The sequence below is a fragment of the Berghia stephanieae genome, chromosome 3, assembly GCF_034508935.2.
Source record: "Berghia stephanieae isolate SIO BIC M18660-M18661 chromosome 3, UCSD_Bste_1.3, whole genome shotgun sequence".
NCBI classification, from domain to species: domain Eukaryota; kingdom Metazoa; phylum Mollusca; class Gastropoda; order Nudibranchia; family Aeolidiidae; genus Berghia; species Berghia stephanieae.
The window spans coordinates 102,887,305-102,901,009 of NC_088362.1; the positions used below are offsets into that span (position 1 = coordinate 102,887,305).

At 37.0% G+C, this 13,705-nt stretch overlaps 1 protein-coding gene across 1 annotated transcript in view; it reads left to right on the forward strand.

The window, feature by feature from the left end:
• LOC144969010 (uncharacterized) overlaps positions 1-9,581 on the forward strand; it is a 10,957-nt gene extending 1,376 nt beyond the window's left edge. Inside the window, exon 2 of the mRNA XM_078907959.1 lies at positions 9,013-9,581. Within this exon, the coding sequence (XP_078764085.1) occupies positions 9,013-9,497 (485 nt within the window). The 3' untranslated portion in view covers positions 9,498-9,581. The remainder of the gene's footprint in view (positions 1-9,012) is intronic.
• The last annotated feature ends 4,124 nt before the right edge of the window (positions 9,582-13,705 follow it).

A 13,705-nucleotide genomic window follows, 5' to 3' on the forward strand; every position in this document is an offset into this window, starting at 1 on the left:
CAAAGAATGTGTTGCACCAACTAACACGCAGCAAGCCTTTGGATTTGGACTATTACCACAGGTAAATGATAATCTTGAGGACTCGTTTTTCTTTAAACCAGCTGCTAAGAAATGGAAGAAAAAAAATATATTTAAACCCTTACTCATATCCACAATATTGTGTATTCATATATCATTTGCTTCATAATATAAATTTTTCTGTTGCATGCTGTAAGGGACCATCCCTCATTTAGGCCGACTGCGTTTTATTATTCTGTCTAACGTTTTTTGTTGTTTGTTTTTTGTTTGTTTTTTGTTTTTGCCTGCTACAGAAGATTATTTTAACTACAACTTTCCTTCGTAAACATTTTGGGGAGAAGACACTGCTTTAAGATCAACCTATTAACTGTTGTAATCTAGAAAAACATGTGTTTAAAAATTTGGCCAGAAAATTGGTCCTTCAAATATCGATCGATTTAAATGACCCTCATCTTGGCAAAAACTCTCAAACCTAGGGCTTCGCGAAGTCCCAGGTTTGAGAATTTTGGCAAGATGAGAGGGTAATTTTAATCGATCGATATTTGAAGGACAAATTTTCTGGCCAAATTTTTAAATACATGTTTTTCTCGAGTACGACAGTTAACTGGTTCACATCTGGAAAGGTGTGTGTATAGATAGTATGCGCTTGGCTAAGAAGCTCATAACATTGCTATCCGGAAGTATAACGGACCAACACACAAAACTGTGTGTATCCATGAACGTTTATAGTCAGGTTAATACAGTTCTGTGAGCATTACTCATAAACGCGGATGGCAAAAAACAATAACAAAGACATGAGTGACTTCATCTTCGAACTATCTATAACACAGTAACAGATGACGAAGATAGAAAAACTCATCAAAAAACCAAAAAAAAAAAAAAAGATAATAGATAAATTTCAAAATTCATGCCTCCTCTACTGAGGACCGAACCTGTTACCTCCTGATTACAGTGCCGAGGAAGGCCCATCATTTGTGACCCCCCCCCCCCCCCCCCCCCGTCTCAAAGCGGTATTATGTCGGGATCCACTCGGTTAGGGAAATTGAATTCTTTGCCACAAATATCAAACTTGGGTTTAATTTCTGTACGTTATGCTGGAGTATAAATACTATTTCTTGCTTTACAAAATCTTCTAAGGTCCAATTTCCCATCATTCTATCTCTAAATTCACTTTTGGGGGTCTGAATCATTCCGACATAATACCGTTTTGAGACGGAGGGTCACATTTAACATGATTTTCTTTCTTATATTATTGTCTCTGCTTTTTTTCTGGCACCTTTTCATACACTCTCATTAAGATTTTATTTAACGAAATGCAACTGGTTAGCGTGACGCTTAGATATGTGTGAACGTTAAGATTTTATTGCCAGCCAAAACGAATGAGAATTAGACAAATCCTATAGATAGTTCGAAGATGACGTCACTCAGGTCTTTGTTATTGTTTTTTTTGCCATCCGCGTTTATGAGTAATGCTCATTGAACTCATTTCCATTACAACAGTGTAATTTGGGTTATCAGACTTGCATATAGTACATGTCGACTTGCACCCTTCTGCTATGTTAACCTCACATTATATCATTATCTCATTATCACTCAAATTATTTGTCTCATATATATATATATATATATATATATATATATATATATATATATATATATATGATACAAATATGGTAAGAATAGTGCTCGACATGTAGCAATGGAGCGAATTATTATTTTAATATTTATCACAATGTTGGAGTCAGTCTACATCGATGCTTCAGGCCTTTTCAGCCATCGTCAGGACTGTGTGTTACATGAGTTTGGTTTGTTGTGTGTTGTTGCTTGTTATATCGCGAAGCACGTTAGGCTTAATGAATTCATGAATTTTGCGCACATGTGGTTTGATCCTGAGTGAAATCGAGATTTTTTTCTGACTCCTTTGTCCACCCAGTAATAATTGGGTAGCTGTCTTCTATTAGATCTGGCGGAAAGTACATTGTGAAAGACTAGCGTCCTGTCCAAAAGATAGCAAGCAATTGCTTCTATCTGTTTAATCGCTATAGAAACCGGGATAAACTCCGGCTCCGTGGGCTTAACGGCTCTGAAGCACTAATCTTTAGTGGTCAAGTTGAGTACATCGCAGTACACAACATAGATAACACAGGACTCTTAGTAGTCTATGGTACACAGTGCCAAGCAGTGTGTTTCATTTAGGTTTCTGTTATAATATTTACGTAGTTAGTACGTTGTCTTTGTCCGAAAAATTGTATTGCCGCCTGTTAGGCGTACTACATGTTAAATATTGCTGTTGACCCGGGACCCCTTGTAGATCGCTTTGAGCACATTTAGTGGATATTGCGCTATATAAAGCTCAATTTTCTTTTTTTTAACAATTTTTATGTGACATTTCTGTAACTGGGTTGTCAGACCTGCAAATAAGTGCACGTCTGTGCGATCCAATCACTCTCAAACGGTCTAAAAAATCAATAGCCATAAGCTAAATTGCGACAAAATATTCATTAAATGTGGTTGTGTGGTGGTTACAGATTTGTTTGTCATCGTTAACAGCCAGAAACTAGATGGTCTATTTTTGATTTAACTCACTCTATCCAAGAGAATTTTGCTACTTTTCAAAATTGGAAAAAAAATGTATTAACATGAGTATGTGGATAGATAGTTTTATTCAACTATCATAGACATGTAAAAATGAAAAACATTAGCTTTGATACTACGTCCATAATTTGTCTCAGAAAAGTGTAATAAATACACATGGGGCAAGAGTAACCCGGTAAACAACAGATATAGTCGGTGTCAGGGCTGAGTGAGTTAACCGCATGGTGTCAAAATTAATTTAATCTGCATATTTTTATTGGTCGTTATGTATTTGATAAAATTTTTTAAAAATCAATAATTAAATCTTTCAGCTCAAGCAACAGGCGGTGCCGTACGACTTTTCCTTTGTTCAATATTTTTAAAAATAATATATGGGCAAAATAATTCCCTTCCGCCCCAGGTACACATTTATATATTAATAAACAACAAAATGAATATAATAAATTCAAAGAAGAGCAAAACATCAAACACGGAACGTTTCGGGCTCAAGACTCTTCTTCAGCAAACAACTGTTATTTTTTTTTTTAGCCATCCGCGTTTATGAGTACTTCTCACTAAACTGTATTAACCAGACTATAAACGTTCAATGTTACACACGGTTTTGTGTGTTGGCCAGTTTTACTTCCGGATGGCAATGTTGTGAACTTCTTAGCCAAGTGCATACTATCTATACACATTTCTAAATTCCAGATAGACGTCAGAGAAATGTGTCTGTCGACAACCTGGAATTTATTAATGTATTTGTTCTTATGGTTTCTTGTTGTTATTGTTAGTATTTTTTCTATTCTTATTTATGACTAAAACCGACGTGCATACTATTAAAAAGTCTGATAACCGAACGCTGTGATGGGCTTGTTGTAGTATTGGTGCCATTGACAATAATTTTTTTTTTAATTAAAAAAAATTGAGTTTTATAAAGCGCAATATCCACTAAATGTGCTCAAAGCGCTTTACAAGGGGTTGCTGGTCAACAGCAACATTTAATACGTAGGACGGGACATGACGCCTGTTAGGCGATATTACAATTTTTCGGACAAAGACAACGCTGTTAACGGCCAGGTAATTATTTTACACCTGAGTACGGTGAGAGAATGTGAGTAAAGAGCCTTTTCCAAGGACTCAACTATGCGCCGAGCGCAAGGCTCGAACCCAGGAGCTTCCTATCCGAAAGCGAGTGCCATACCACTAGACCACATAGCCGCACAATGAGCCCAAAACAATTGAGATGAGCAGACCAGCTGATAAGTGTCTAGTACACATTGACTTAGATCATAAATTATCGCATTTTAGTTACAACATGGAAATTCCCTTCCCTAATCATTTGATGAAAGCTTATAATAATAATAATGATAATAATAATAATAATAATAATAATAATAATAATAATAATAATAATAATAATAATAATAATAATAATAATAATAATAATAATAATAATAATAATAATAATAATAATAATAATAATAATAATATAATAATAATGATAATAATAATAATAATAATAATAATAATAATAATAATAATGATGATGATGATGATGATGATGATGATGATGATGATGATGATGATGATAATAATAATAATGATAATAATGATAATAATGATAATAACGATAATAATAATAATAATAATAATAATAATAATAATAATAATAATAATAATAATAATAATAATAATAATAATAATAATAATGTCTACTTACTTAAATGCATGGTTTAAAACAAAAAACAAAAAAAAAAAAACGAGAAAGGAGAGGAAGCTAATAAGAAAGGGTTTTCCATAAATTATTTCTATCCAGCAGCAATTTTTTTCTTTTCTTTTTATTTTAACGAAGGGAAGATTAGAGAATTAATGCAGAATGATTTCCCCTGCAAATTGTATTTACACAGTCAATGAACACGGATGCTCTTGTTTTGTGGTGATGACTTGTTAAAAGATTTTGAAATTTGTGACCTTGGCGCTTGAAAATGTAGGCATCAAAGTATGAATTACTATATTTTCTATCTTTAAATAATTTGGTTTTGCTTTATATTGTATGGGTGCACAAAGACTGACTTTTAAAACTGTTTCTGCATACAAATTTGTTGATTTTTACAGGATTTACAACCAGCTACTATGACAACGCAAAGGGCTGTTCGATTTCCTGTACTTCCGGTGACCCCCTTCGAACCCCCCCCCCCCCCCCCCACACACACACACACAAACACGCATGGCTGTGTTATTCTTTATTTCATTTTTACTTTTCGTACAAAAATGGGACATATTCAAAAGAACACAGTGGTGTGCTCTACACATCAGATCTTCAATACATCGTCAAGTGCAATAGATACTCGAACTATTACATTGTATAACCTTAGATCATAGCACACTCCTTCAAAATATCATGTCAGAATGTCCTCTACGGGATCATGGCTGCTTCCTCACTCCTGACAACAAACATTTTTTCTGATTTTGGAGGCAGAATTTTTTTTATCTTCGAGTCAGGGTTGCCAGATAAAATTTTATAAATACTCCAAACCATTACGAAAAAAAAGAAAAAAGAAAAGAAATCAAGATTAAAAAAAAAAAAAAAAGAATCCAAATTTCCAAAATAATGTATTTTGAAAACACGTTTTGTCAATGTAAGACAAAATTCAGGCCCTCTCGCGGTAACGCCGAACATAAGGCTATAATATAAAGGATTCATTATAGATAGTATGCGCTTGGCTAAGAAGCTCATAACATTGCCATCCGGAAGTATAACGGACCTACACACAAAACTGTGTGTATCCATGAACGTTTATAGTCAGGTTAATACAGTTCAATGAGCATTACTCATAAACGCGGATGGCAAAAAACAATAACAAAGACTTGAGTGACGTCATCTTCGTAGTATCTATAGATAGTGTGCGCTCGGCTAAGGAGTGCACAACATTGCCATCCGGAAGTATAACGGACCAACACACAAAACTTTGTGTAACCATGATCGTTTATAGTCTGGTTAATAAAGTTTAGTGAGAATTACTCATTAACGCGGGTGGCAAAAAACAATAACAAAGACCTGAGTGACGTCATCTTCGTACTATCTGTACCAGTTGTGTCGTACACCGACAAAACGCCTTTTTACATTTTGGTCCGAGATATATTTTTTTTTACTATAGATAGTATGCAGATGATGTCACTCAGGCCTTTGTTATTGTTTTTGCCATCCGCGTTTGTGAGTTGTTCTCACTAAACTGTATTAACCAGACTATAAAAGTTCATGGTTGCACAGAGTTTGTGTGTTGGTCCGTTATACTTCCAGATGGCAATGTTGTGAACTCCTTGGCCAAGCGCATTCTATCTATATATATATCGATCGATTACCCAATTGCCCGTCTTTCCCATCCCAACCTGACAGTTTTGGTATTGTAACTTTGTATTTTATTTAGCAAGTTTGATGCATCGGGTAAGACGATTTATGGCTAACCATTGGTCTATTTTTATAACATTTGGCAATTGTTCGTCTAAACTGTTTGAAAGTTCTTGTAATTTATATAATATAGTGATTCTTATCTATCCAAAACACATGATAGGAAGGTCGTCAAACGTAAAAGAAAACAGCCGCAGTATAGATCTAGTACCGCGATGATTCTTGTTCAAAAAAAAAAGAAAAAAAAACAAAACAGAAAAATTTAAAAAACAAAACAAAACAAGAGAAGTTTCGTTTTGAAAAGGCCAAACTGGCAACATCTATCTCGCCGACAATATTAAAATCCGGCTTGGCTCAAACGGTAACTTGGAAGTTTTCTTGGAATTTATCAAAACACATTATCGCGGTTAAAGAGGGAAGCGCCTAATACGTGAATGTACTTTTTAAAAAAATGAACTGAACATTATCACATACTGACACAGCGTTGCACAAGCTGACCCAACCGTAGCCATCGTTATGTTATAGATAGTATGTAGATGACGTCACTCAGGCCTTTGTTATTGTTTTTGCCATCCGCGTTTGTGAGTTGTTCTCACTAAACTGTATTAACCAGACTATAAAAGTTCATGGTTACACAGAGTTTGTGTGTTGGTCCGTGATACTTCCGGATGGCAATGTTGTGAACTCCTTGGCCAAGCGCATTCTATCTATAGCCTGACCGTGGCCTTCGTAAAGTTATGGCCTGATACTGACCAAAAAAATGACGTCAAAATGCCAGTCTTTTGCCACAAAAGAAAACATCGTGAGTTGTATTCAATTTTTAAACCAATGAAATAACTTGTTTCCTTGAGCTCTACTAACGACAACTCACTAGGCGGTGCAAAAACCAAATAATGACGTCAAACTGCCAGTCCTTTTGGATTTCATTGTCAGGCTATAGATAGTATGCAGATGACGTCACTCAGGTCTTTGTTATTGTTTTTGCCATCCGCGTTTGTGAGTTGTTCTCACTAAACTGTATTAACCAGACTATAAAAGTTCATGGTTACACAGAGTTTGTGTGTTGGTCCGTTATACTTCCGGATGACAATGTTGTGAACTCCTTGGCCAAGCGCATTCTATCTATAGACAGTATGCAGATGACGTCACTCAGGCCTTTGTTATTGTTTTTGCCATCCGCGTTTGTGAGTTGTTCTCACTAAACTGTATTAACCAGACTATAAAAGTTCATGGTTACACAGAGTTTGTGTGTTGGTCTGTTATACTTCCGGGTGGCAATGTTGTGAACTCCTTGGCCAAGCGCATTCTATCTATAACATAACGATGGCTACGGTGATACTGAAATCCAAAAGGACTGGCAGTTTGACGTCATTATTTGTTTTTTGCACCGCCTAGTGAGTTGTCGTTAGTAGAGCTCTTGGAAACAAGTTATTTCATTGGTTGAACTATAGATAGTATGCAGATGACGTCACTCAGGCCTTTGTTATTGTTTTTGCCATCCGCGTTTGTGAGTTGTTCTCACTAAACTGTCTTAACCAGACTATAAAAGTTCATGGTTACAAAGAGTTTGTGTGTTGGTCGGTTACACTTCCGGATGGCAATGTTGTGAACTCCTTGGCCAAGCGCATTCTATCTATTGAATACAACTCACGATTTGTTTTCTTTTGTGGCAAAAGACTGGGATATTGACGTCATTTTTTGGTCAGTATCAGGCCATAACTTTACGAAGGCCACGACCCAACCCTCTTTTTACAAAGTAGGACTTAAAATCACTTTACCTGTTAACTGCCAATCTCTCGAAAGACACGTGTTAAAAAATTTGGCCAGAAAAATCGTCCTTCAAAAATCGATCGATTTAAATAACCCTCGTCTTAGCAAAAACTTTCAAACCTGGGACCTCGTCGAAGTCCCAGGTTTGAGAGTTTTCAGCAAGATGAATAACATATAAATTGGTGGATGTTTGGAAGAAGATTTTTCTGGCCAATTTTTAAATACATGTTTTTTCCAAAGTACGGAAGTTAGCTGGTTAAACTGACAAAGACTACAACTGGATTCAGTAGTCTGATGTCACGCCGCCCGGCAACGGTGGCCATCTTGGATCTAAACAGAGAAAATCATTACTTTTTATTCTTCATCATGGCTAGAACTTTTCATATGCCTTGTGATCAGAATGTGTAAAACTCAAAACAAGATCAAATTTATGGGTTTTTCCCTCTGGATACGCTTTTATGCTCGCCGGAGAAATATTTCATACGGGCGTCCGCCATTGTTCCGATAGTTTAGAGCCAGTGTTACTAAGTTGCCATGCGTCATTAGGAAGGAAGTAGCGTTACGACTGTTGAAGAGGATTCAATTTGTGGTAATTTAAGTCTAAAATCTCTTTAATTATTTGAATAAGATACTATAAGATGAACTCTATTTATCCCTTTCTGATAACTTACATTGGGTGTTTCCGTAGACGAATGCATTTCTGAAAATAATTAAGCAAATAAATAATAAGAAGGAAATACAATGACATAGCTAGAAGTAAACTAACAAGAAGCTTAACAAAACTAAAACACAAAAAATCTCTCATACCCCCCCCTCTCTCTCTCTCTCTCTCTCTCTCTCTCTCTCTCTCTCTCTCTCTCTCTCTCTCACTCACTCACTCACTCACTCACTCACTCACTCACTCACTCACTCACTCACTCACTCACTCACTCACTCACTCTCTCTCTCTCTCTCTCTCTCTCTCTCTGTTTCATTTACTAACTCCTTATCACATACACACACACTCAAACACACACACACACACACACACACACACACACACACACACAAACTTTCTTCTTCTCTCGTGTCACCCTAATTCTTTACGTGTTTATTCTCTGGGTGAATCTGGTGTACCCCAATATAATACCGTTTTTTTTTTTAAAGGACGGATCACAAATTCATCCTTCCCTGTCCCATTTCCTCACATTGCCGTGCTAAAAATCAACCTCACCGTTTCATTTGCTTTCATTTTCCAGGCTCTGACAAGAATCAGTCGTCTACGAACAAGCCCGAACAACCAATCCTTGGATCTGCCGAACCTCCAAAAACCATAGCCACACCCACAACCACGAAATCTACATCCACAACCACCAAATCTACATCCACAACCACCAAATCTACATCCACAACCACCAAATCTACATCCACAACCACCAAATCCACATCCACCACGACTTCCAAGTCCTCTTCTACAACCAGCTCGAAAACCACCCCCCACAGCACTACCAAGCACAGTACTAGCAAAACCACACCGCATTCGACTTCAACGACGCCCCATGGTAGCAGCCCTACCTCATCCTCCACAACTGGAAAACCCTCATCGGGAGGCAGCAGTGGCAGCAAATTCGACGCTGGTTCTTTCTTCGGAGGTATCGCATTGGCCATTGGTATCGTTATTATTGTCATCATCGGTGTCCATTGTTATCGGAAACAAACTACGAACAGTTACAATGCAATGTAACTTCGAAAATAACAGCATTTAAGTACCAAGTACAAGATCTCATCGTTCATTTCTTCATTAAAATTATTCATTATAAATAACCCATTGTAATTGGTGTGATTTTTCATAAAGCACGAGAATGCCTAGTGGGATAAATTTGCCTCAAGAGAAGTGCACAAATTAGCAGGTCTGATAACCAAACTCAATTATGGGCCTGATTTACCATTGTTGTAAAGGACGATATTTTGCGTCGGTTTGAGAGTATTTCCATCACAACAATAAGACCATAACAATTTGGGTTATCAGATCTGCAACTAATTGCACGTTGGCCTCAAGATTAACCATTGCCCCTTTGGCAATTGGAATTTGATCGGATAGATAATATATGTGATCCATCGTTTTAATCTTGTTTTATCTCGAGACGAATTGGACCCCGAAATGTAAAATAAAAATTAAAATTAGAATAAATTCGAATTACTAAAAATAGGTTTGTATAGAAATTTAGCTAAGTTTCAGTTGATTCTAAAAAAATAATTAAATTCCAGCGTCTGGTTAATCTCATCATAATCCCTCTGGGTGGGCAGGAGGTCACTTGCTGTGTTTTCTATCCCATCATAATCCCTCTGGGTGGGAAGGAGGTCACTTGCTGTGTTTTCTATCCCATCATAATCCCTCTGGGTGGGGCAGGAGGTCACTTGCTGTGTTTTCTATCCCATCATAATCCTTCTGGGTGGGCAGGAGGTCATTTGCTGTGTTTTCTATCCCATCATAATCCCTCTGGGTGGGCAGGAGGTCACTTATGTTTTCTATCCCATCATAATCCCTCTGGGTGGGCAGGAGGTCACTTGTTATGTTTTCTATCCCATCATAATCCCTCTGGGTGGGCAGGAGGTGACTTGCTGTGTTTTCTATCCCCCTACATCTATTTTCTAAGTCCCTTCTGTTTTTGTCTTAGAATGGGAATATTTGGTTTTATCCGAGCCCTATCCGGAGTCCTTGGCCGAGAGGGAAATAGTCAAACGTATATTGTTAGTTTGGGGAAGTGATATTATATTGTTTTCCCTGTAAATCATCCCTTTGTTATGCACTGTGGCGGTAATGGTAGCATGTCGGACCCGTAATCAGATGGTCTGAAGTTCGATCCCCAGTCGCGGTAGACTGATTCTTGGGATGTTTTTTTTTCTTCTTGTATTATACTTTTTTGCTTTGGCATCTTCCATACACACTTTTTCAGATCTTTATCTTTTTGGCTTCTTCCCGAGAAAATGCTAGAATCCGGCGAGTACTGTACCCTTTGAGACGGTGGATCGCATGTTTAGTTTTGCTGCGGTAATTTCCTTAGATTGATAAAATATCGAGTTTTTAACCAGTTGACTGTCGTACTTTAGAAAAGCATAACATATTATTTAACAATTTAGCCAGAAAACGCATCCTTCAAATTATATCGATCGATTTAAATGACCCCCATCTTGGCAAAAACTCTCAATCCTAGGACCTTCTGAGGATCATTAAAGTCGATCGATATTTGAAGGACGGAGTTTTCTGACCAACTTTTTAAATACGTGTTTTCTTTTTTCAGAGTACCGCAGTGAACTGTTTAAACAAGGGGAAATCTTTTCACTAAAGCTTGTGACACTCAAAATGCTCCAAATCTATAAAGTTAAACTATGTATTGAGATTTTATATAGCGCAATATCCACTAAACGTGCTCAAAGCGCTTTACAAGGGGTTCCTGGCCAACAGCAACACATAACATGTAGCACGGGACGTGGCGCCTGTTGGGCGATATTATATTTTTTTTTCGGACAGAGGCAACGCTGTTAACGGCCAGGTACTCATTTTACACCTGAGTACGGTGAGAGAATGTGAGTAAAGAGCCTTTTCCAAGGACTCAACTATACGCCGAGCGAGGCTCGAACCCAGGACCTTCCGATCCGAAAGCGAGTGTCATACCACTAGACCACATAGCCGCATGTATTGGCTACCGGTAGCACTCGAGAGGTCCCAGGTTTGAGAGTTTTTGCCAAGATGAGGTCATTTAAATCAATCGGTATTTGAAGGACGAGTTTGTTTGTTTTTTTTAATGCAAATTTTTAAAATACGTGTCTTTCCAGATACGGCAATTACTGGTTAAAACCAACAAACATTTGAGCTTTTCTTAATTGCATTTTATGTTTTTATGTTTTTAAGGGTTTTACGGCGCTTGCGACACATTAAGGTCATATCAGCGCCTGTAAAAAAAGGAAGAAAATGGGATAGTAAAAAGGTCTAGAATTACAATTAAAGCATCCAAGAATAAGGCAGACAAAGGGGAATTGGTTCAAATAGGGAACAGGTGTAGGTGTAAAATTGCATTTTACACCAAGTTATGGGCTCAAGGCGCTTTGCAAGGGGTTCCAATCCAAACGCAATAATTAGTATATATAAGAATAAGAGCATGACTTACGCCTGTAATTTTAAAAAAATGACTGGGGCAAAACTTTTACCTTCGAGGGTTCTCATTTTACACATGAGTATGTTGAGAAAACGTGAATTACGAGCCTTTTCCCAAGACTCAACAACTTTGCACTAATTAAAATGGAAATATTCCAATGCTTTGATCTGCAATGAAGCAGTGTTAAGCGCTTTCAGCCCGATAAAACCCTTATTCACTCGGTCACGCTACTTCCGTATAGTCATGAAAGATAACAGTGATATTAATCGTTGAAGGGTTGACAAAAAAAAGTCAGTGGATAGCAAATCAGTTGTTCTTTATTGATTTGTTTCGTGACCAAGATTACGTCTGTTGATTCTATGATAACAGTCAGATGTACTTGCTTTCTTGCTTTTTGTTTTTATTAATGTTTTTTTTTTTGTTTTGTTCTTTTTAAAAAGAATAATTTATCTTCTTAACTCACTCAACCCTAACACTGACTATATCCGTAGTTTACGCGGGTTACTCTTACTTCATGCCTATTTATTACATTTTTATGAGATCAATTACAGGCGTAGTATCAAAGCTAATGTTTTTAGTTTTTGCATGTTATTGGTGGTTAAGTAAAATTATTTATATACATGCTCATTTTTAATACATTTCTTCCAAATTTGAAAAGTAGCAAAAATCTCTAGGATTGAGTGAGTTAAAAGTGGGCGTGTGCCACACCAACCGGATTTATCAATTTACCATCCAAACACGTGACGACAAAAATAAATCTTGCGAAATACCATCGCGATAGATTTGAACTCTAGCGTAGTAAATGGCACTGTGTTCTACAAACTGCCCTTTTTTAAGGATAAGACATTTTTTATTCCGTCAAATCAAGAGATCCTCTTCTATTTGTCAGTTTTATTTTCAGTCCGAGTCCGAAAAATAGCTAAGGTCCTTTTCAACATTTATTGTGTAACCATACGGAGTTATTAATGCATAGAACTGCCACGCTTTGAAAAAAAAAACAAACAAAAAAAAAAAAAAAACAAAAATCACAATTTACAATTTTGGTCAGAAAAAAGGTCTTCCAAATACCGATCATCTTGTCCTGGGTTCGAGCCTCGCTCGGCGCATGGTTGAGTCCTCGGAAAAGGTTCTTCATTCACATTCTCTCACCGTACTCAGGTGTAAAATGAGTACCGGCCGTTAACAGCGTTGTCTCTGTCGGTAAAACAAAATATAATATCGCTTAACAGGCGCCATGTCTCCGTCTACATGTTTTACGTGTTACTATTAGTCAGAGACCCTTTGTAAAGTGATTTGAGCACATTTAGTGGATATTGCGCTATATAAAAGCTCAAGTTTGTTTGTTTTTAGTCAAAAAAAACTCAAAACTGGGACTTGAAATATTTTCATAATGTTGTTGTTTTTTATCCAGAGTATCATGATAGAGAAACGGTATCAATCTAATCTTTCAATTTAAAAAGAATGATAATTAACTGCTTATGTTCGTCGATAGGTCGGTGGCGTGATGTCCTCTCTTGTCACCGTATCGAACGTTGCTGACCGTGATCTTTGGTCGAGACTGCGATAACGGTCGCAAAAAATAAATCTTATTTCAGCGTCTCTATGACTCTATGTAAAGCACTTAACACGAATTACTCCATTCGACTCAAGCGTGAAGGAAAACTTGACTATCGGCAGTGACGCTTATTGTTAAAAGTGCAAAAACAACCCAAGCGTGAAGGAAAACTTGACCATCGGCAGTGACGCTTATTGTTAAAAGTACAAAAATAACCCAAGCGTGAAGGAAAACTTGACT